The sequence below is a fragment of the Siphateles boraxobius genome, unplaced genomic scaffold (assembly GCF_051911475.1).
Source record: "Siphateles boraxobius isolate OS27281-9 unplaced genomic scaffold, OSU_SipBor_1 8, whole genome shotgun sequence".
Classification (NCBI taxonomy): domain Eukaryota; kingdom Metazoa; phylum Chordata; class Actinopteri; order Cypriniformes; family Leuciscidae; genus Siphateles; species Siphateles boraxobius.
In genome coordinates this window covers 36,263,258-36,286,466 of record NW_027509208.1, presented here as the reverse complement: position 1 = coordinate 36,286,466, position 23,209 = coordinate 36,263,258, and the positions used below count along the sequence as shown (strand labels likewise).

Genomic DNA, 23,209 nt, shown 5'->3' with positions numbered 1-23,209 from the left:
CTTTAATGTTTTGCATCCTTTATGAGGTCTATTGTGCTGTATTATAATCTGTGTAATTCAGATTCCTGGTAATTTGAGGTGGTGCTCCCCCTCCTTTATTTGGATTGGACAAAAATCTGACACGTTTCTTTTCAACCCTTTAAATGTTTGGTCTAGGATGCTGTCAGAAGCATACTGGTGTCAGTTAGATGAGAGGACCGCACACAAACCTGAAGCAGACTTGAGAAGAACGCAGAAACAATGAAGTCCTTCATTGGGAGTTTGGTATATTGCTTCTGTCTTTTGCTGGTGGATCTCTGTGAATCCTATGACCTTAACAATCCATCCTACATTTTGGCCCAAAGTTATGCACAAAGAAGAAATCATGCGCTTCCTCACCGGACATTGAGCCCAGCAGGTAGGTTTCTGAACTTAAACCACTATGTTAGTTCCAACTGACATATTGAGTTATTATGTATTATTTACATTTTCAGTGTTTGCCTTGTATCTTAAACTGTATCACAGCAATGGAACATTTATGGTTTCATTACTCTACTAGATGCATTACAAAAAATATTTTTTGACTTTGTGCATGATGTAACAGTATGTAATTTATAGTGAAATGCACAATGTTAGAAATATATATATAGTGCATTTATAATATCATATGTGAAAATAAAATGCATCCACATTTAAGCATTGAAGGGCTAGTTCACCTGAAAAATAAAATGTCTTCATTTACTCAACCTGTTTAACTCTTAAATCTGTGGAACACAAGAATTTTTTCAGAAAAATTAGGTACTGTACTTTCGTCCAATCATTCAAAGTCAATGGGGTCCAATATTCTTAAAAAATATATCTTGTGTTCCACAGAAGAAAAAAATAGGTTTAGAATCACGTCAGGGTGAGTAAATAATGACAGAATATTTTTGTGCAAACTATCCCTTGTGTATGCATAAAAAGTGCATGAATGCTACAGAAAAAGCATTCGTGGGAGATCTGAGTGGCATGTATTTTAAATGTTTAACACTGAGAAATTGGGGCTTGTATTACAAACAATGCCAATTGTATTTGTTTGACTGATGTTTTGTTTGCCTAATTTCCTGTTCCTCTTCAACCTTCTGATGGTCTGAAGTGTACAGGACTAAATACTGGTTAGATGGACCTGATCGCCCTCTCAAACAGAGGAGGAGGACTTTGCCCCATCTAATCCCACTAGGTTATCCAGGACCCACAGCTCCTTCTCAGCTCACAGTTTATGACTGGCTCAAAGACATACCAACCACTAAAGTTTATAGTACAAATAAAGACCAATCTCCACCTGTGGCAATCAAGCAGCTGAAAGGTGAATGGGCGCCAATAGTTTGTCGAAAAGTTCAATATCCAGAACAAACAGTTGTAGTTACAGGAGAATATGGGGAAAAGACAGGCGTTTCAGCAGTGGTGTCAAATCAACCACAACAGTATTCAGGTCCAGAGAAATCAGTGGTTCAATCAACAAACAACCAACCAACCTTTTCAACAATTGCTCCTGAGACAGGTTTTCAGCCATCAAAGACAAATTCTTTGACTTTGGCAGGCAAACAATCTTTGAATCTCTCCCTGTCTCAGGAATCCATGCCACAATCTTTGTCAAAATTGGCACATGAACCTTATTCACAAGGCACCTCACCCCAATCCCTTCCAACCACTACTATGACACCAGAGGCATATCCTCAAAGTACCTTCTTCGAATCCCTGCCGACATCCACCCTTACACCAGAGACATACTCCCAGAGCACCTTATCCCAACCCATGCCAAAGTTCACCTATACTAAAGGGCCAAATCCTCAAAGAATCCCACCCCAATCAGTCACAGTAGAGCCGGATGCCCAAGGTGCCTTCCCCGAATCCCTGCCAACATCCACACTGACATCAGAGACCAATCCCCAAAGCGCTTCACCCGAGTCTGTGCCAATGTCCACTCATAGATCAGGGCCATATTATCAAAAGATCTCATCTCAATCTCTGTCAACATCCAATCTGACACAAGAGGCACATCTTCAGACCGTCCCACCTCAGTTCTCCCCAATGTCCACTGAGCCACAAGAATCACTACCAGAGGCACCAAGCAGGAATATTACACACGGCAGGATAGCCATTACTGGGTCGACAGGTATAATTCCATGAATAATTCTACTTCTTGGTTTAACCCTCCATCTATTCATGTAAAGGTGTCCAATCCTGCTCCCGGAGGGACAGTGTCCTGCCACTTAGATCCAACCTGCCCCAAAATACTTGTCTGGAAGTTTTCAGTAATCCTGAAGACAATGATTAGCTGGTTCAGGTGTTAATAAGGATTGGAGCTGAATTCTGCAGGACAGTGGCCCTTCAGGGGCAGGATTGGACACCTTGTACATAAAAGCAGTAGGGATCTTAAAGGGGTGGTAAAACACGATTTCACTTTTCTAACTTTAGCTAGTGTGAAATGTTGCTGTTTGAGCATAAACAACATCTGCAAAGTTACAATGTTCAAAGTTCAAAGCAAAGGGAGATATTTGCTTTTAAAGAAAAGGACTGCAACAAATGGCTGGTAAAGACTACACAACAATCCTCCCGGGTTAGTGACATCAGCAACCCTAAAATTTACATAAACCCCGCCCCCGGGAACATGCTCTCCATGTTGAGAAGAGGAAAAGTTGTTGTGTAAGAGTACATTTGTGAGTCAACTCAAACTTAGCATCCTTCTTTTCACATGCAATAAAAAGTCACTCTGTGTGCATCTCACAACAGTTACTATACGAGCGATTTATAGATTATCATGACAGAATATGCTAATTGAAGATAGTTAACTCCACATCAGCAACATAAATTCATCAACTAACCATTCAGAGAATTCCTGCTGCATTCTACATGTTGTCACTTCTTCTTGAGTCTCTCCATCTTTGTCTGACTCCGTTTTAACATTAAAGGCAGAACAGTTTCTGTCATTTTAGTGTGTCTGCGTGAGGTAATCGCAGCTGTTAACACACAAGAGCTCTTGAAACCCCGCCCTTTGAGGCAGCTCATTTGCATTTAAAGGGCCAGGCACAAAACGGTGCGTTTTTGCTAACCCTCAAAAAGTGACAACTTTAACATGCTATATAAAAATATCTGTGGGGTATTTTGTGCTAAAACTTCACAAACGCACTCTGGGGACATCAGAGATTTATTTTACATCTTGTGAAAAGGGCATTTTACCACCCCTTTAAGGGTTCTTTGTTTCAAAGGTGGATGAAGCAAAATGACATTAAGGGGCCAATTATTTGTTCTTTATTTCTGGCTTATTCCTATTGTAGGGCATCATACAGATCAGAAAATGTGACCTTTCATATTCCAGAAGCATCCAGTATTCCAGTGTGTTGAAGTATGTCATTTTGCTGATGTCCATTGGGATATTCTAAAAGCGACCACACTCAATATTTGTTAACTGACTAATCTAATCTAACTGTTTGCATGCAAAGTATATGCTTTACTCATATTTACCATTCCAATGGGTCAAACCATATACCATCAACTCTAAATCTGGTTGTTTTACTAATCCTTTAATGGACTAAAGGTATCCTCTTCATTATATCATATAGACATTGAGTAACGCAACTTTTAAAGTGCTTAATTTTTACTGAACTCTCAGCAACAGATTCACAGTGTAGAAGCCGCCCATTGGACCTGGTCTTCATCATTGACAGCTCACGTAGCGTGCGTCCAGGTGAGTTCGAGAAGGTCAAGATTTTCCTGGCTGACATGGTGGACACTCTTGATGTTGGCCCCGATGCCACACGTGTCGCAGTGGTGAACTACGCCAGCACTGTCAAAATCGAATTCCTGCTGAAAAACCATCTTACGAAGGACACTATAAAGCAAGCCATCAACCGCATCGAACCCTTGGCAGCAGGAACCATGACTGGTATGGCCATCAAGAAAGCCATGGATGAAGCCTTTACTGAAAAGTCAGGTGCTCGGCCTAAATCGAAGAACATCTCAAAGGTTGCCATCATCGTGACCGACGGACGTCCTCAAGACCAAGTCGAGGAGGTTTCGGCTGCAGCACGGGCGTCAGGGATTGAGATTTACGCCGTTGGAGTGGACAGGGCTGACATGGGGTCACTGAAGCTCATGGCCAGCAATCCACTTGAGGACCATGTGTTCTACGTGGAGACCTACGGTGTTATTGAGAAGCTCACCTCGAAGTTTCGGGAGACGTTGTGCGGTAGGGTTTATGCAAAAAAAAAAAAAAAGGGAGATGGGGCTCTCTTTTTTTCTTTTTTACAGGAAATATATCTCAGTCCTTGGTAGTGGGTGATGATTCATTCTCTGGAAAACAGTTGGCTCTGAACACCAAATTTAAAAAAAGTAATTTTCATCAGACATAAAAACAATTCAACATACATTGTGATAATTTGGCATTAGAACTTTCAAGGTGATTATTGTGTTTTCCAGAAGTTTGAATCGTCAGATCGCAACACATTCTGAAGGAAATCTTTCTTTAGTATGTGAGTGCTGATAAAGTCCACCGATCATTCAAAGAAGCATTCTTCTAAGTTTGGCTCATTTGAATGCTTTGAATCAGCTAATATATGTGCTTTGCATCCTATTTTTGTGGAATGAAGGTCTTGGAATGGAATGCTTTTGAAATTTAATACTGTCAATGTCTTTTCACAATTGTTATTAGACTAGTGTACTTCAAGTATGTTTTTTTTATAGAAACCTCAGATAATTGAGAGCTTTGAATATTTGACTGACTGTTTGTGGATAATTAAAATTGTTTGTCTTTTTCAGGAAGAGAGTCGATCTTTTGGACATTAAAATTGCTCAATCAAGTGCTGCGCTAGAAAAGTGCTTGCTAGTTACGCCTTCAGAGTGTACAAACAATTTGCTTAGTGCAGCTGTCAGCTAGTGACCATAACCTATTGATATAAATGCTAAATGCTATGCAAACTAAGGGCATCAACTTTGCTGAGTAATTTTATCACATAAGAGCCAATAAAAGTCCCATAAAGTTCCCAGTGTGTCTTTAGGGACTTTACAGATATTTTGAACAATATGTTTTTCCCCCACCAAAAACAAAAGCTAGTAGTAATAAAATCCAGACAGTTGACCATGAACTTAATCTTGCTAGAGTGGCTCATCACTCAGTCGTGTAATGAAAGCTTGTTCCAGGTATGGACGCCTGTGCCATGGGACATGACTGTGAGCACATATGTGTCAGCAGTGGCTCCTCCTTTTACTGCAAGTGTCGGAAGGGCTATATTTTGAAAGAAGACCAGAAAACATGTTCCCTAAAACGTAAGAGCCAGAAGATTATGCTGCTTTACTTTAGATTTTGAAGACATACTTAGTACAAACATATTTGATTTTATTTAACCGTGACTAATTTCAGCTCAATAATAGAGAATGCTTACATTGCGACAATACTTGCAATTCTATTTGACTAACCTGTTTATCTAGCAATTGCTTGCCAGCTTTTTACAAGTGTTCTGATTGTATTACTTGATATCATATGATGGCAGTCTATGATTCATTCATCTCATTGTGTGTGCTAAGTTACAGGTTACATGAAGATTTTCCAAAACCTAGTGAGCTACCTTGCTGTTTACAGCCAACATAGGCAACTGCCTTCTAAGGCAGCATTCTAATCATCATGCAAACTCAAAAGTGACTGATTTGGATCACTCTACTCATGTCACACAAATAGCTTAACATGAAGCATATGGGAGACAACGCAAAATATGTTAACATGCTAAGCTAACAAATCAAATCTCCAATAAGCAGAAAAGCAAATGTTTGTTTTTTTATATTGAATGGGCTGCTGCCTTAGATTTAGGTGAAAATTATGTATTTTAGAAGGCAGCATAACCTTGTTGTGGTTGATGTTTTGGAACAGCCTTTGTGCCTTAAAATGCTTTGGGCAGGTCATTAGGTTTTGGAACAGAGCTGTAATTTAGTTATGCGTGTGCAATGTAACATTATTTTTCTCACTAGCAGCTGAATTCTAGCCACTAATTCAACCCATGCAAAATCACTGTTGAATTACCGTGGACTTTCCTGTTCTGTACTATTCCTTTGCCAGAACAGGACAGCAATAACATCAGTTTCAGTGTTGCTGTAAATCTGAGACAGATGACAAACCATAGCTAATTTATCAGAGGCAGATTATATTGCATATCGGGCCAAATGAGCAGATTGCATAGAGGTGTATTGGTTACATCTTGACTTGAAAATGCCTGGAAACTGGAAGTTTGCTTGACTTTTTCAGTAAAACAAGACACATTTATTTGATAAACAACAATGCATAAAATATCAAAACCCATTTTAATAGGTTGTATCTTGAATATAGGTGTATTTAGTCTTACAGCAAATTTTAAGATAAATGAAGTGAAAAAATCTGCCGGTACAGTAAGACAAGAGGCACTCGTATCAAAAATACAGTCTTTGAAAATAAGTCTTAATATTTAATGCAGTCTTGCTTCTTAAGTGAATTTTGGTATTTTTTATATGAACTAGAAAACCTGAAAAAAAAACTCATTTAGAATAGGATTGTATGCAGTGTGAAGTTCAATTTCATTGAAAATGTTAGTATTGAATTAGTTTATTGAGACGGTAAGCTTGGCAGTGCTATAATTACATTTTAAACTCATTGTTTGAATCCCCAAACCGTGCAATGGAAAAATCCCTGATGCTTTACTTTTACAGTGCACAGTATTGTCAGTGTTTATGTTCTATGGTTGTTCCAGATATGGATGCCTGTGAAATGGGACACAGCTGTCAACATATTTGTGTGAGCAGTGGCGACTCTTATCACTGCAAGTGCCTCTCAGGCTTTGTCTTGAACGATGACATGCAAACATGCTCCATTAGAGGTGCTGGTGCTTACGGGCTTGGTGACAGTGTACACAGGGGTGACCAAAACAGAAGGAATGATGGCGATCAAAATGGTGAAGGTAGTGCTAGTGAGTTACGATCAGAAATGACTATGACTTTATTCATGCCATTTCATGATCTGAAAATCAAATAAAAATTCCATCAAACGATTAGAAGTAGTTTGAGATCCGACTGCTATTGGATATTAACATTATTTTAACAAAAAGTTCTTAAAATTGTAACTTTGCAGCAATGTGTGGTTGGGCGATATGACCAAATTCTTATTTCACGATGTGAGAAATTTATTTCCCGATAACAGATTTATATCATGATATAGCTATCTAATTTCTGTTATTAAAAATAAGCAAATTACAAATAATAGGAAAAATACAATATAACAAAAATATGAGTTAAACTAATTATGTTTTTAAGGTAAATTGGTTTATTTAACATGTAGTTAGAATTAGTACAGAAATGTAATAATCAAATGTAGAAAAATAAAATAATAGTGTAGTCTTTATTGCGTTAATAAAATATAAATGTAATCTTGTTAAAGCTAAAAACAAGTTATTGAGTCAAGAGCAGCAAGTTATTTACACTTTTGTTTGATTCACATTAATGACACAGAGCAGCAAGTAGGTTTATTAGGCTACTGTCACTTTAAAACCAAACACACAGATCCATAATACTGATACACATCCGGTTTACACCCTACAGTTTACTTTCCTTGAGACATAACCAGCTGTGTTTACATGAATATGCCACACGACGGGCATTTTGACATAATTAAGTGCGTATTCGACCATTCAAGCGCAATAAGGCGTGAAAGAGAACTGAATTTGTGATCGCCTCCTGAGAGAGGCAGCTTGTGTGCACACTTTATCAGTGTGCCAGTCATCCTTTTCAGGATGTATTGCGCTTATAACTCTTTTTAACATCAAACACGTCCCACTGTTTAAACTCTCATTCATGCATTTTATCACTCTGAAATGTCAATAGTGCAATATATATCACGATATATCGCGATATACCCGATATAGCAAACTCTCTAACGATAGACATTTTATACCGTGGTAACGATATATATCGTCATACCGCCCAGCCCTATGTCTCAATGGATATTCTGAAAATCAAGTGGAAAAAACTGATCCCGGACCTATTGGCCATCGCTATGGCTTATTTCAGGTGCGGATGTCTGTGCGTTGGGCCACGACTGCCAACACACTTGCGTCTCCAGCGGTTCTTCCTATTACTGCACGTGTCCCCCTGGCTTTGTCTTGATGCAGGACACAAGATCATGCTTCAAAGCCAGTGATGCTGATGGTGATGGTAGTGCCAGTGAGTTTTCTGTTTCAGACCTTCATAAATGGTATTATCATCATACCATTTCATGATAGGTTTCTTTAGCCAGCTGAGGATTATATAAATATGTTTGTTGTTAAAAATGTAATATTCTTTTAAGAAGAATCGAATAGTTCTATTTTCTTGAATGTGTCGCTGAGGTTTGTTAGCTTCAGGGCTCTAGAGTTTTAACTTATTGCAGGTCTGGACTACTGTGCGCTGGGTCATGAATGTGATCACATTTGCGTCAACGATGATTCTTCCTATCATTGTGAGTGCCGGCAGGGTTTTGTGTTGCAAGAAGACAAGAAAACATGTTCCAAAAAACGTAAGAGCTCATCCATGTGTTTTCTGCACTTGATTGATACCTACGATAACAAATGAAGAGTTCAGATGCAAAAGCCTCTAAGCGCCATCTGAAATTTTCTTCTAGAATGATCATTTTTTATTAAGCTTGTATATTTAAGTTCAGTAATTTCACTTAAATGGCAATGAAAATTACATATTAACTGTCATTTAAGTGAAATTACTGAACTTAAATATACGAGCTTGATAAAAATGATCATTCTAGAAGAAAATGTTAGATGGCACTTAGAGGCTTTTGCATCTGAACTCTTCAAATAGTTAAAATATTGCACTGAATGCAATAGATGTAGAAAATAGCGGGGGGGTTGACAAATATCAAACAAGCACCACTTAAAACATTATTCTCTTTGTGGTGGTGGTGGTGGTGCATTATATGGCCAATGCCTAACACACACACACACATATACATGGTCAAAGGTTTGGAATTATTCAGATTTTTTGATGCTTTTTAAAGAAGTCTCTTATTCTCACCAAAAATACTGCAAAAATGTTAATATTGTGAATTATTTCTACAGTTCAAATAATTGTTTTCTATTTGAATATATTATAAAATGTAATTTATTCCTGTGAATGCAAAGCTGAATTTTCAGCATCATTACTCCAGTCTTCAGTCACATTATCTTTCAGAAATGATTCATTAAAATAAATTGGGATCACTAAGCTTCATCTGTCAGTGTCTTATAATTTCTGACATGTTGAGTCAGTTGAACACTGATTCAACATCGATGTAAACCTATGTAACACTCTCACAATGTTGTGAGAAATTCAGAAATGAACAACATTGCATAAACTGTGTTGCACAGTGTTACATAGACTAAAATACTTTATGAAATAACTTTCACTTAGGAGTTGGGGGTAGATAATTTGCTCTGTAATTATTACCCTTAATTCAAATCACCCTTTTTCGAGGTATTTCTGTGATATTTCTCGTTTGACTGTGATGTGAAGAGGTGAAGGTGGAGATTGTTCAGGACCCTTGCATGTGTGAGGCCCGACTGGCTTTCCAGAGGCAGACACAAACCTCCCTACAGGACCTCAACGCCAAAAATATCCTTTCTGTCTTAGTGGAACTACATTTCCCATAATGCATTGCAAGTTGTTCCTCTTAAATCAATAATTCACCCAAACATGTAAATTCTGCCATCTTTTTTACTTCCATATTTGTTCCTGGAAATGTTGCCATTTAAACCCTTTTACCTTAACAGCCGTTATACTCGCTGCTGTCACAAGAAAGGTTGAGCAAATGGAAAACATGCTGGGACGCATGTAACCGAGCAACTATTGGTGAGTAGTGAATCTCTGACATGATTTTGATGGATATTATATTAAAAGCAGTCTTACTTTACTTCTGTTCATCAGGGTCCGCATGTGAGCTTTCAATAGTCCAGAAGCAAACCTTCTTCACAGGCCACAGTGATCTCAGGAACCTCTTTATGGCTTCAAAACACCGGGAACACAGTTTCACATGTTCACAGATCACTGAAAAGTCCCAGAAATTATTATTAATTGTGTTCAAATATAAATGAATATTAAATAATACAAGATGTATTGATTGTGTATGATGTGTAATGATGTGCTTTTGCTCTCCAGAAATGGATAGTAGAAATCTTTTCATTTTAAATAGACCAAATTATGCAATCTATTGTAATCTGTTTTGCTTTGGATCCTTATCTAAGGTGTATTTTTTATTGCCCATGTTCATGTCAAAAATTATTTTCAATATTATTATTGTTAATCTTATGTAGACTCTCAAGTACAAACAAAGACATAATCTAATCTATAATATTTATAATCAAGCGATTTAATCAATAGTATTCATTACATTAAAACTTTTAATACCTTCAAATAACAGTCTCAAAGTCTCTTTGTCCGGTTCATAATTTGCCTTGCTTTCATAGCACATGGTGTATTGAAACAGTACAGACATTCCCTATTGAAAATCATTATCACACAGTTCAGCTAGACAGACTATAGATTTAACAGCAAGATGTCAAAAACCTGTCTGTCTGCAACCAATGTGAGATGTGCCTGAATCAATATCTCAAACATTACAGACCAACTGTAGACTTTCAGTCTAGCCATAGACTAAACATTGTCGTATGAACTGCACGAAAACATGTTCATGACAGTTAAACTGTGTGAGATTGTGACTGTTTAAGCCCACAAATGCACTATAAAAACATTTGAACATCCCACAAATTCAGACAGACTTCACTGAGAACGTCAAGATCCCTCTCTCACCCCAAATGAATCCCATCTAAAATCGATTCACAACCCCTTGGCATTGGAGCATTTTCAGTATCACATCAACCGATATTTCTCCATCACCTGTTAAAGCAAACAGAGAAAGTATTCATCTGGTTGCAAGGAGATAGTATGAAAGAGTTGTTGTTTTTTAAAGAAGATTGATCAGTGCCCATCAGACTGCTCAAGGCTCTGCTCACATTAGACTTAAGTGTAACGTGTTAATTCTCACAGCAAACACCAATATTTGGGTCAAAAGTTTGAGCAAAGATCATTCGGTTCTGTGTAAAATCCATCTACCAGAATATGAGGTCTCGAAGTTCACTGAGATCTGGGTGAAGGTGCACCAGGCGCCATTGGTGCATTTCAAACTGTCCACCTTCTATGATTGCAACATGAGACATTCAAAATCACAACCATTTTATAGAACACAGCGGCCAGTATTTCTGCTGTCTGAATCTTGACTGGCACTTTGCTGGTCATAAATTATCCTATTCCCTTCAAAGCATTCCCTATACACATATTCCTTCCACTTATTGCTTCTCAAACCATCTATTCTGCCAGCGACTGGTTGAAAAACAAGTCTGGTAAAGATTTTCACATCCTAACCTCACGGGTAAGCATGGAGCTGAGAAATTCCCCAGCAAGTTAAAAAGGTTAGGCATAAAAAAATGTTATGCTGAAACACAGTACATATTGACATAACCAGGGGTGAATTTCTGTGCTAGACACCGCACAGAAATATTTTGCACATGCATTTCTTAGAAGTAAAATTACCAGATGCCAACAACATTATACCTCAATGTGGCACTTTGAAAGTTCACACTTTATATTGGTGGTCAAAGACAGTTTTTTAATGTGCTGCAAAGCTCTAGTAGTAGGCTATGTTCAACACAACCGGAGACTGCAGTTTCAGGACCGCAGTTTTAGGTCCGCAGTTTCAGGACCCTAGTTTTTTGTGACAGCGCCACCTACCGAACTGGATGATATAGCAGTGGCAGCGGTTTCAGGACCGCAGTTCTAGGATCCAGGTGGTTTAGTTTGTACATATCAAGACCCACCTATTATCTTAAGTCTTGTTAGAAAAAAAAAAAAAAATAAAAAAAAAAAAAATAAATATATATATATATATATATATATATATATATATATATATTATTAACAAAGAAGATTATGGAATAGAAAAGCTCCTACAGCAGGTGGATTAGTGGAAGTAGCATCAAGCTACATGACACAATTTAAAATATTAATATTACACTTTTACTTAAAGCTCACTTTAAACCACCATCGAGTATTTGTATCATATTCCGGTCGCGGTTTAAAATGGTTTTAAGTAAAAAAAAAAAGATGTTGAAATATGTTATATATAGCATTTTATATGCAGCTAATGGCTACACCTTGCTTGGCAATATTGTAAACATTCTTTATTCATATGAAAATATCAAAAATCACACACAAACCACATATACTCGAAATTGTGCATTTATTAGCTTCCTGTTTCAGGTGAAGAGATGTGTCGCTAGTTAGCTTTGTTATCACGGAGGTCAGAATGAGGATGTGCACATCAGCGCGTCATGCAGAAGGGCAGGATTATTGTCACGTTCAATCACGTGAGATGATTGACAGCTCTATAACGAATAAGAGAGCGCAGAGAACTGACGCAAATCAGGAAGAGGAGAGATAGATCCATAGGCATATGGATTTCTTTTACTGTCTATGGGCATATCTCACTGTGTTCGCTGTTTGAGCTTCAGATCGCATAATTTAGCGGAACATGAAAATCATTATTTCTCCAAATATGTGCACCATTGGACTAAGAGCCGTGGCGGGTGGTGTATGTATGTGAACACAAATAAACCGGAGAAGACGTGAATGACTGCTTTATGAGTGATGATTTCTATTCAAAATAACGAACGTTACAGATTAATAATTTTGCACTCCTGTCATAAATTAAGAATTAGATGTCACTGCAAACCAGTTTTATCATAAACAGTGGTCAACTATCGAAGCTGGAGTTTTAAATATTTCTAATGATGCTCAGTTTGTCCAGATCAAATAAGTAAGAGTTTGCTGTTTTACGAATAATGAATGTTGTACAATAATCTGGGGCCGTCTGTGATCTTTGCTACGAAAGGGGTTAAATGATGAGTGTTGTCGGTGATCCAGTTCGGTAGGTGGCACTGTAACAGAAAACTAGGGTCCTGAAACTGCGGTCCTAAAACTGGGGTACTGAAACTGCAGCCTCCGGTTCCAAAGCACAGCGATAATCATTACTCCAGCTCAGAAGGGGACGCTCGCATATCGCTAACGCACAGAAACATCAAAGGATCTAACTCTTATGAATATTAATTACGTTCAGTAACTGTACGTTCCAGGAAACATAGATATGTATATGTAGATTTCAAATTCCGCTCCAGACACGTCGGCGCTCCCGCCATTTTGGAAAGGTGAGCGTTTCGTTACTCGCAGTAAGAATCAATGATGCCACAACATTGCACAGCTTCTGGTTATGAAATCGCCAATATTTATATTCAAGAAGAAATAGGATAACCTTTTAACGTTACATGTGAGAATGTGTTTGGTTTGTGTTTTTATATGTATTAACTCAATATTACAGATTTGTTTTTACTAGAGTAGCCTACTTTTTAGTGTTTTTAGTTTTACTATAGTAACTTTTTAATGTCGTGTTACCTAATGCCTGCGTTGTATTGTGTTAGTTTAGCAAAATCATCTGTTTAAGTCTTTTGCAGATATAGGTGCGTATAACTACGGTTGCGGACGCTGTCAACTTGCTCTCGAGTGTTGTGTTCACGGACCGGCTTTGACCGTTCCAATACGGCGGACAGCCACTAATAAGGCATCTAGCTATGTAGCCTATAACTATGCCATAAAAAAGTGTAAAACAACTGTAGTACGCAATAATTAATATTCATGAGTTGACTGTCGCCACAGCGCGTCTCATGGAGGACAGGGAGCTCATAATCCTACAAAAAGCACATGATGAGTTCAACAGTAAGAATTTTAAACGAGCAGAGGAAATATACACACAGTTCATCGAGTCCTGCATCAAATCCAGGTATTAATGACTATAATTTAATGCGAATAAATTAGAAAGAAACTGCCCGTGTAAACATTAGCACAGCCTACATGTAAACTGTCAAGTGGGCTACATACATAAAATACAATGATTAGCTTGTCATCGAGTTGGTAATAAATTAAGATAATTTGTTTTCACTAAAAATCACATGTTTTATATATATTCTAGAGACTGTAATGCTCTTGATTTGGCCATCGCCTATAATAACCGAGGGCAGGTGAAGTATTTCAGGGTGGATTTCAATGAAGCCATGGATGACTATACTTTGGCCATACAGATCAACAGCCAGTTTGAAGTGCCACTATATAACAGAGGATTGATACATTATAGATTAGGTAGGTACAAAGTTTAACCATAAGGCTGCATCCCACCTTGCATGTGAAAAACTTCCAGAGCATTATTTCTGTCAATCTTTTGTGTTCCACTAATGGGTGCTGTATGATTTTAGTGTGTTTTTCTTCCCAAGGCTTTTTCAAGGAGGCTGAGAGTGACTTTCGGAGAGCCCTGGAGCTGAATCCTGGTTTTAAAGATGCTAAAGAAAGTTTGAGTCAGACACTCCTGGACAGTGAAGAAAAGTGGAAAAGAGGCTACTGATGAGAGCTAGTCATCACATTTTACATTTCTCATCTGAACCAAGTGGTTTGAACCGTTTAGTCAACAATTTGTTGTATTGTCATTGACAATCATATAAAGTGATTGTGCAGTCACAAGTTTAAGTAACATTAAAAAATGTTATGTTTCTGTATGTATACTGATATACTGATTTTTTTTGGCAATTACACATCCTGCTACAAATTTCAGCGAGTCCTTCAAACTTTTTCCAGTCCTGTTGGTCACTGCTCAAGATGTGAGTGATTACTGTTCTGAATAAAATGCATGACAGTGTATATTTCAGGGTACTTTGAATAGTTGTTGATGTCTCAATCCAGGGTTCCTACATGTTTTCCATTTCAAAATTCCACACTTTTCTTGACTGAAATTTCCAGACATCCTTCTAACCAATTTCCAGACACTATTTAACAGAGATTGTTTATACAGAATTATTTTCAGCATTATATTTGGTAGAAGTCACCTGTAAATGTTTTTGTTTTCTCTGTTTTGTTCCTCTGGTTTTCTTGAAGTGATAATGTTTTTACATGATAAGAAGAAACCTAAAGGGCTTTATTACCTGCATATATTCACCTCTGGCACAATAGTTTGATCCTGTAAATGTGGTTTGACGTTGCACATTCACCAAACATCAAAGTACAGTCTGATTTAGATGATTCTTTGCTCTTTTATCTGTTACTGGTTTGAGTGACTGGCACATTCAATTGCAATAATTATGTCTTTAAAATATTTAAAATGTGCATTTTGCCTGTATTTATGCTTTTTGTTATCTTGTTAAAATACATTTTGTTAAATTTCACAAGACCTTTAAAGAATATGACAGGTGCATATTTAACTCCAAAATAAAAAAATATATATATATTTTTGTTGATTTTGTACTATTTAGGTATACTTATATATTTCAGTATGGGTTGTATTCTCACATTATATTAAATACTAAAAATTAAAAACTGTCCATCATTGTTATTACTTGCACCCTGCAGTAACTAACTAAAATGTACATTTATTTAACCTTTTCAGAAGCCTGTACTGTTTCTAGAAATATAAAGTTGTTTTATTGCAACAATCATTGGCTGGGCTCAGCTTTCATGCAGTAATGGTGAGAGGGATTCCTCCCTCTAAATACTGCAGCATAATAGTTAACTCATGACACCTGTTCTTTAGATGATGATGATGAGCATCACCTGTGAACTATATATCTATTTTTTATACATTTCCTTTCAAAAAGCCTCACGAGTATTACCTTCAGTACTTGAGCTTGATAGCTTTACATTTTGGTGGTTATAATACATCTAGTCCACCTGATAACAGAGGGCTGTTTTGAGCAAAGATGCCATGGCTTCCTGGGATTTGGTAAATTATAAATCTGTGTTAAGAATGTATTGTTGCTGCTTTTTAAAATCCAGTTGTTGTTTAATGTTTTATTCTCTTTCAGTACTTTATGGCTGTTGGGGGTTGTGGTTTTGGCACAAAACTTCAAAGTTGTATCACCACAGAAAAATGTGATTCCAGCACAGAATTTCAACCAACGTATGTTTTAATGCGTGTGTATTGTTTAGGTGTTGGTCACAATTACCACTAATGTCCATTTTCCCTCTGTTTCTCTTGTATGACACATTTTTCAGGAACAGGATTGAAAACTGATTGTCTGGGCAGTTATATGCGGCTAACTGTAGATAAGTCTTTAGCTTTTGGAAGTCTGGTTGAATTTGATGCCGTCAGTAAGTTGCCTGTAATTAGTTATATTGCCAAGCAAGAATATTGTAATCTCTATTCATATTTTAACTTTGTACTTTTTCCTTTTCAGATGGCTCCCAAATTGAACCTTTAACTCCACACCTGGCTTCTAAATGTGGCTTTAGTATAGACTCTGATCCCTGGGGAAACTACAGAGTCTTTGCGTCTCTCTTCAACTGTTTTGCAGAGAATGAGGTAATGGCTCTCTTTGGCCTTAATGATTGCTGTATTCTGCTGTCTTTCACTTCTTTCTCCATTTCAGGATGATCACCTGTTTGATATTAAAATGCGTGTCCGGGTGCGTGGTGTCAAAGCGGAACAAGACGTCTTTCAGGTGGGGAAGACCTGTACCCAGGACCGATGGGCCCCCCGTGAAGTTCTTTGCAATCGAAATTATATGGAGGTAAATCCTTTGTCTTCAGCTATGCCACAAAAACCTCTAGCACTAGTGGTCTTAAGATGTCTGAACAAGGTACTTTACTCCTAGGTTTCTGTTAACCGATTGCCGGGAGAAATTACAGCCATGCGTAGGCAGCCTAAGATGGCTGAAAGGCAAGCAAAGGGTGAATACCAGTGGCCTGATACGGTTTCTGAGGTATGGAGATTCAGTTCTTGTTTGTCATCCTTGCACATGCAGCTTGGTCATGTGCACTCTTCACCTTCTAGGCTATTACCTCAAAATACAACATCTGGCGGATGGTGTTTTTTACGCCTAAACAAAAAGCCATGGTGTTGGAAGATGCCCTAAAGGCAGGATATGGCGTAACAACAACCAAGTCTCGATTGGTGCTACGAAGTGGTTTTGACATGCCTGAGACCTATGTAGAAAATGTGAGTAGAAATTCTGGTTTGTTCATTATTTTCTAAGAGCTAATGTTTGAGCTGTTGTACATGCTCTACAGGTGAATGGAGTGCCAATGAAGATGATAAAGGTGACCACCTACTTCAAGAGACAATGGTCCGTCACCATGTTGGATACTGTTGCTGCATGTCCAGTTGGTATGCAACTAAACTCATTTGAACCAATGAGTCCTTTTGTTCCTTGTCCTGTAGATCTACTTTCTTTCCAAGTGTTTAAGTTCCAATTATATGCATCCAAGTTCACTTGAAAAGAGTTGGGTGTGATGTAAGTGGATGGAGGAACCCTGATCTATTGCTTTACTTGCAGGTGGCCTTTCTTTTACGGATGAAATGATCACCTGGTACTTCCCCCGAATTAATCCACTAATGTCTTCTGCTGAGGCCAGTATCCTTGGGATGTTCATGGGAATTGATGGAAGTCAAATAGACTCTGCGCAAATGGCCAGTAGAGGATATATCTTGACAATAGAAGGCAATAATATTGTAATGAAAATGCCAATTGGTGGACCAGATGGCTACTACAAGGTTGTTGTTTTTTTTCTCTTTAATTTGACCACTTTCAGTCTTGATCTTAAGCTAATGGTTATATCCTGTTGTAGAGTCATGCTGTAGATAACCAGTACAACATAAGATACTACATCGAGCCAATGCTGGAGTTACTGTGGAGTGAGGGAGGCATGGATTCTACTAGATACAGAGTCATCTTCCCCATCAAGACTCCTTTCATGCCTAGACCACCCCAATTTGTTGACTGTGAGTGTTGTGGGTTCTTTGACACTTCAAGCTAGTGTAATATTGTTGCTGCTAGCAGCAATGCAAAATTGACTTTTCCAGGCAAGGTTCACAGTTTTCCTGTTGAACGTGTAGTCTTTACTTCATCGCTACATGCTCTAACTGCATTTCCATTTGGTGTTGCTAGTGTAGCAGAAGTCGTTGTGGTAGTTTTATTATAATTTGTTTTTAATTGCTTGATTTTCATTCCCTTGTAGTCACCGATGTTGACAAAAGGATGTTTGATGTGCTCTTGGGTCCATTTCTTTACGATGTCGAGTTGGTAAACCTCACCTTTTCTGCTGGAGTCCTTACTTTGGCAGAGGCCAATGTGAGGGGTTTCAACATACAGGAACAGCGCTTTCAAAATGGCTCCAAGGCGTTTAGACTTCAAGTCCCCTTCTCTGATTCTTTTGTTGTTAGAACTGTGAGTGTCTAATATAATTCAGTGCGGTTATTTTGTTATGGCTTTTTCTGATCTGCGTTTGTTTTATTGCAGCAAACTGATCTGCTGCTTACAGTTTATAGTCTTCGCTTTGTCTTTGGTTTTATGATCTTACCTGAATCCATGCCATTCTCCTACATTGCAATGGTTGACTTAACCCTTCAAGATGTCAGTAAGTAACAACTCTGGTATCTGAAGTTCTCACAAATACTGAAAAGATTTGTTGCTTATTTTATTTTTTTCATCTAGCTCTCCCAACTGTGGGTGGATCCTGTGATAAGGAAAAGTTCTACATAATGATTTCATATGGAAATCTGGGAAAAAACTTTAATGTCATGCTGGGAAAGCGTGACCTGACACCAGACCTGGGAGTAGAGTATGACATAAAGGAGAATGTTAGTCACATGAGCTTGGTGGTGCCTTTCCTAGCATTTGACGTTGCTTTTGAGGTATGACTTCCCTTGTTACCTTCTGTTGTATACTTTGCTGTGTCTAAGTATCTTGCTTGCTTTGTAGCTGATGTACCCATCATCCTTGAGAGCGCGGCTTGATGTGTTGCTTTGGGAGCCCGTCAACAAATGGACCCTTAGTGATTTCTCCCTGGCTTGCAATTTCCCCATGACTATGACTGGTAGGTTCTTTTACATGGTTATAAGTAATCAACTTTTACAGCCCCTTTGGATTTAATCTTGCCTAGAGAATAACAATTGTTTTGGCATGACTTTTTTCCCAGAGTGTTTTAGCAATGGCTCAATGTCAGCCCTTGCAGTAAAGGTAGAATCTGTACCCCAGCTTGTCCTCAGTCAACTTACCCTGAGGGATAACTCATGCAGACCCAAATTCAGCAACGACCGCTTTGCCTACTTCTCTTATGACGCAAACACTTGTGGAACCACTAGAAAGGTATGGGGTTAACTTTAATTGTCATAGTAATAAATGCACACCCTCTTATGCTTCTGTCTCTCCCTCAGTTTTATGATGGTGTCATGATGTATCAGAACGAAATCATCTTGGGTAACGGGCCACCAGTTTACCAGCAGGGTAAAAATGGAGTAACCACTCTACCTCCTGATCCAGAGTATCGGTGAGATGGACTAGATAACAGTTTGTGTATATTATGCCTGCTAATTGATGTCTTTGAAATTTTAAAACGTTCTTTTCTCAGAGTGACTGTGTCCTGCTTTTACACGCTAAATGATACCCAGACGATTGCCTTTTTCACAAAGCCGCGGGAAAATGAACCTTTGCCGGAGACTGGTTTTGGGGAGCTGCATGTTGCACTGAAACTTGCTTTTGGTATGCTAGAATACTAACTTAAATGCCATCTGCACAAAGACCCAGATATACTCGCAGTGAAGTTGGAAGTTTTGCATTGTTATACAGTTACCGAACATCCCAATACTGCCCACACTCTGTGTTTAGATCATTTAAATGCGTGCTGTGCAATTTCTTCAAAGACAAAAAACAGTAGTGAGAACTGCAGTTAAAGCATCTGATCATAGCAATGTGCATATGTTTGCATGAGCTCTGCAATTTGTCAAATGTGTATATACCAATTATCCCTCTTAGCTAAAATAACTTATCTTCCCATATGTTCATAAATTCAATGGATTGAAAGAAATATTTCCGCAAAGCCTCAGAGCACACCTATTACACAATTGCCATGGACCAATGATAGTTTAATGGCTCACTTGATGGTAGACATCTAACCGGTTTAATTTGACAGTTCGTTTGGCAAGCAGCTTAAACTTTGTTTTGGTTTTAAATGTCACATTCTTTTTCACTTGGAGTTTATCTGGGCCTTAAGATTGCTATGATGGTGTATCCACTCTAGCATTAGCTACTAAGTTGATTTGCTAAAACTTCTTAAAGGTGCAACTTAAACTGCACTTTAGCTCTGTTCATCTTTAGGCAGATTGTTCTGGTGTTTTGAGCTCAAGTCAGAAGTTAAGAAAATGGATGTCAAGGTCCTGAGTTGCCCACTGCTTGATTGAGTGATCTGGTCACAAGAGTTCAGGGAAGGATGTTTTTGTTAAATGCTTGTAATGAGTTTAAAACCTTTTGGGCTTAATTGAAGCCCTGTCAAACCAGGCCTTTATTACTACTAAATTGACAATTTTTGGGTCTGACCAATTGATTTGTTCCTTACGTCTCTTTGGATGAGGCTGCTAAAAAAGAGGGTCCGTTTAAGACCTTCCATTCTACCTAAATTGTGGTTCAATCACACATTGAAGCCATTTCTGCTTGTTTTTATGATGACCATTTTGTGATCAAATCACCCAAAACCAGGGTTAATATCAGGTGTAAAAGGGTGTCTTGGACAATTGAAAAATGGAAGGTAAACTTCAGATGTGCTCTTCATGGATCATGTTGCTTTTTTCTCCCTCTCCACCCAGATGGATCTTATAATACTTTCTATGCAGAGGAGGATTACCCAGTTCTACAGTACTTAAGAAGTCCTCTGTTCTTTGAGGTGGTGCTGTTTCACTCCCATGATCCTCAGATAGAGCTAGTCTTGGAGAATTGTTGGGCTACTCTAAAAGAAGACCGGAGTTCTACTCCAAGATGGGACTTGATTGTTGATGGGTAAATTTTATTTTTATCTAATTGACCCTTTGCTAAGTGTTCCATATGTTACTGATCAGAACTACCAAAACAACTTTGGTAGTAGCTGTCCTTATACGAACCTTTATTTCTAAAGTCTAAAAAAATCCTATATAGCAGGTTTTAAACCATGAAGTGTTCAAACCAATTCTGTACATCTACTGTTACTGCTGCCCACTCAACATTAAAACATCTAAAATTGACATGAAGTTCAATTCCCAGGGAATGTTGCAATGCATGCAACTGAGGCAATTTATAGTATGCCTTTTAAATGCAATGCAAAGTGCATAAATTTAGGCTTTTTTTTTTGAGTGGGTGACTTGCTGTGGAAGAACAGGGCCTTGGAAAAGGACTTTAAAATCTGCTTTGTTTACTTTCAACATGTCTTTGATCTTTACAGCTGTGTGAATCTGGTTGACAATTACGAGACCATTTTCCACCCTGTGACTCTGGTTCGGTACCCATCTCACATGAAACGCTTTGAAATAAAGATGTTTACTTTTGTGCAGAATGATGTCATGCTCCAAGATCAGGTATTTATATCTTATCTGAGAAGTTGTTGTGCTATAGGCTGTATTACTGAGACTACTTCTCTCCCCAGATTTATGTACATTGTGATGCTGTGCTCTGTGATGCCAATCAGAATGATGGAATCTGTAAGAGACTATGTCCATCTCCCACTTTGAAAACTGGAAAGAAAGGTATGCTTTTACTGACCCTTTAAACAAACCATTGGACAAATTTGCAAACTGGATTGAAAAGTTTGTCCGAACTAACTTATTTCTTCCCCATGTGACAGTACGAAGAGACACTACTAATGACCAGGTCCAGAAAACACAGCTGTCAACAGGCAAAATTCTGCTCTCTGCCTCTTAAGTCCATTGGTTTGCAACCTTAATAAAATCTTTCAAAAAGCCTTTTATCTTTGTGTCCTGCAGTTTTCAATTTCAGCCTAACTAAATCAAATCCATTAAACCAAGTGTAAGAGTAGCTTCTCCTGTACCTCATGAAAAGCATTATGTAAGGGTCCAATAAGCCTAAACATGAGTTGTGTGGTTGCAATTGCTCAAATTGTCTAAATATTCATATTTTAAAAACCCCTCATAAGCCAAGTAGTTTATTTTAGAATTTACAGGCAGTTGCATCATGTTGACTTCATGCCCCCCCCCCCCCCCCAAAAAAACAGAAAATTATAGTAAACTAGTCATCTTTAATTTTTTTTTAATAAAAATGAACCATGTCATTGTTATATTGCACTGAAATGTAGAATAAATGGCTCAGTTAATTTGCAACTCTTTGGTCCACTTTAGGTTGGTGCTCTTGAGCTGATGGCACAGCGCTGATCTTTTTGACTTAATGGTTTCAAAGACAGCCCAGCTCTTAAAAAGGTCAAATTTGAGATTGAAAGCTCATTTTGTGTTTATGGAATGTTAGTGGTTGGTGTGTTGAATAGTGGCACTGTCAGACTAGATTGGCTTGGAGAAGCAGTGGTGATTTTGGCAGGTGTGGAGTGATGAAAAAGCACTAACACAGTGTGAAAACTCATCAAAGAAATGTGCTGAAGTTCTGAGGACTGGAGATGTTAAATATAAAAAACCCACTCTGTGCTGCTTTTTAAAAAAAAAGTTTTTCTTTTTTGTAGCATGCAAAATATTTTTCATGTTAATAAGATTTCACATTACTCTTACTGCATTTTTTTTTTTCAAAATGTAGCCTGGGTGAGCATGACATGACTTTCAAAAGCATTGAAGTGTGTGGTTGGTAAGATGACCATTATTTAAATGCATATATCCATCACATACAAATATCCATACATGCATACATAAACTTGCCATGCAGTGATCATGCATTCGATAACTCCTGTGTATCAGGAACAAAAGTAAATATGAGTTTGGAGGAACTTAGGCCATGTTCAGACTGCCAGCAAAAATCTGATTTTTTGCATATACAGGTTTTTGAAAGTCTGGACAGCAAAAAAAAACATGAAATCTGAATTTTTCAAATCTGATTCAAACCAAATATGGAGGTGGTTTGAGATGCGATTCCAATCAGATTTTTACAGATGTGTTTCAGTCTGGACGCTCTGGCTGCTCAAATCAGATTTTAAACTGTCTTTTTTTGTCACATTGCATCTATTCCGAATGGTTTGTCGAAGTTTTAATGAGTTCTGCACTGGGACCCGATAGAGCCTTTATTTGGAATGCGAGATGATGCATCTCATTTTTCCTGCGTACATTTTAAAGTCTTGTGTCAAACGTGGGTATGCCTACGTCGTT

At 38.0% G+C, this 23,209-nt stretch overlaps 3 protein-coding genes across 4 annotated transcripts; all 3 read left to right on the top strand.

Annotated features, from left to right (window-relative positions):
* The first annotated feature begins 220 nt into the window (after positions 1–220).
* matn3a (matrilin 3a) lies at positions 221–10,411 on the top strand. Its single transcript, XM_077219586.1, has 6 exons — positions 221–397; positions 3,632–4,207; positions 5,158–5,283; positions 9,514–9,612; positions 9,780–9,849; positions 9,925–10,411. The coding sequence occupies exons 1-5, from the start codon at positions 241–243 to the stop codon at positions 9,833–9,835; spliced, it is 1,014 nt and encodes a 337-aa protein (XP_077075701.1). The 5' UTR covers positions 221–240; the 3' UTR covers positions 9,836–9,849; positions 9,925–10,411.
* A 3,307-nt stretch (positions 10,412–13,718) lies between these two features.
* ttc32 (tetratricopeptide repeat domain 32) lies at positions 13,719–14,805 on the top strand. 2 transcript variants are annotated; one of them, XM_077221033.1, is made up of 4 exons: positions 13,719–13,885; positions 14,075–14,241; positions 14,373–14,545; positions 14,708–14,805. In XM_077221033.1, exons 1-3 carry the CDS (start codon positions 13,770–13,772, stop codon positions 14,498–14,500), a joined length of 411 nt encoding a protein of 136 aa, XP_077077148.1. In that variant the 5' UTR covers positions 13,719–13,769; the 3' UTR covers positions 14,501–14,545; positions 14,708–14,805. The 2 variants fall into 2 exon arrangements, with proteins under 2 accessions (XP_077077148.1, XP_077077147.1); XM_077221032.1 differs by having other exon boundaries at positions 13,721–13,885; positions 14,373–14,805.
* A 952-nt stretch (positions 14,806–15,757) lies between these two features.
* On the top strand, positions 15,758–21,855 carry zpax1 (zona pellucida protein AX 1). Its single transcript, XM_077221031.1, has 21 exons — positions 15,758–15,868; positions 15,951–16,045; positions 16,141–16,236; positions 16,323–16,447; positions 16,515–16,655; positions 16,740–16,847; positions 16,919–17,083; positions 17,155–17,251; positions 17,421–17,638; positions 17,713–17,866; positions 18,103–18,311; positions 18,384–18,501; positions 18,579–18,778; positions 18,846–18,960; positions 19,063–19,232; positions 19,301–19,413; positions 19,495–19,625; positions 20,726–20,915; positions 21,334–21,466; positions 21,535–21,634; positions 21,733–21,855. Exons 1-21 carry the CDS (start codon positions 15,846–15,848, stop codon positions 21,807–21,809), a joined length of 2,778 nt encoding a protein of 925 aa, XP_077077146.1. The 5' UTR covers positions 15,758–15,845; the 3' UTR covers positions 21,810–21,855.
* Positions 21,856–23,209: the final 1,354 nt, after the last annotated feature.

What these genes read in the sequence shown, in the direction of transcription:
- matn3a (XM_077219586.1), top strand. Translation starts at nt 241, where the DNA reads ATGAAGTCCTTCATTGGGAGTTTGGTATATTGCTTCTGTCTTTTGCTG. An exon ending in CCGGACATTGAGCCCAGCAG is followed by an intron (nt 398 to 3,631) that starts GTAGGTTTCTGA and finishes CTGAACTCTCAG; the next exon opens with CAACAGATTCACAGTGTAGA. An exon ending in GTTTCGGGAGACGTTGTGCG is followed by an intron (nt 4,208 to 5,157) that starts GTAGGGTTTATG and finishes AGCTTGTTCCAG; the next exon opens with GTATGGACGCCTGTGCCATG.
- ttc32 (XM_077221033.1), top strand. Translation starts at nt 13,770, where the DNA reads ATGGAGGACAGGGAGCTCATAATCCTACAAAAAGCACATGATGAGTTC. An exon ending in GAGTCCTGCATCAAATCCAG is followed by an intron (nt 13,886 to 14,074) that starts GTATTAATGACT and finishes TATATATTCTAG; the next exon opens with AGACTGTAATGCTCTTGATT. An exon ending in ATTGATACATTATAGATTAG is followed by an intron (nt 14,242 to 14,372) that starts GTAGGTACAAAG and finishes TTTCTTCCCAAG; the next exon opens with GCTTTTTCAAGGAGGCTGAG.
- zpax1 (XM_077221031.1), top strand. Translation starts at nt 15,846, where the DNA reads ATGCCATGGCTTCCTGGGATTTG. An exon ending in ACTGTTTTGCAGAGAATGAG is followed by an intron (nt 16,448 to 16,514) that starts GTAATGGCTCTC and finishes TCTCCATTTCAG; the next exon opens with GATGATCACCTGTTTGATAT. An exon ending in CTGAGACCTATGTAGAAAAT is followed by an intron (nt 17,084 to 17,154) that starts GTGAGTAGAAAT and finishes CATGCTCTACAG; the next exon opens with GTGAATGGAGTGCCAATGAA.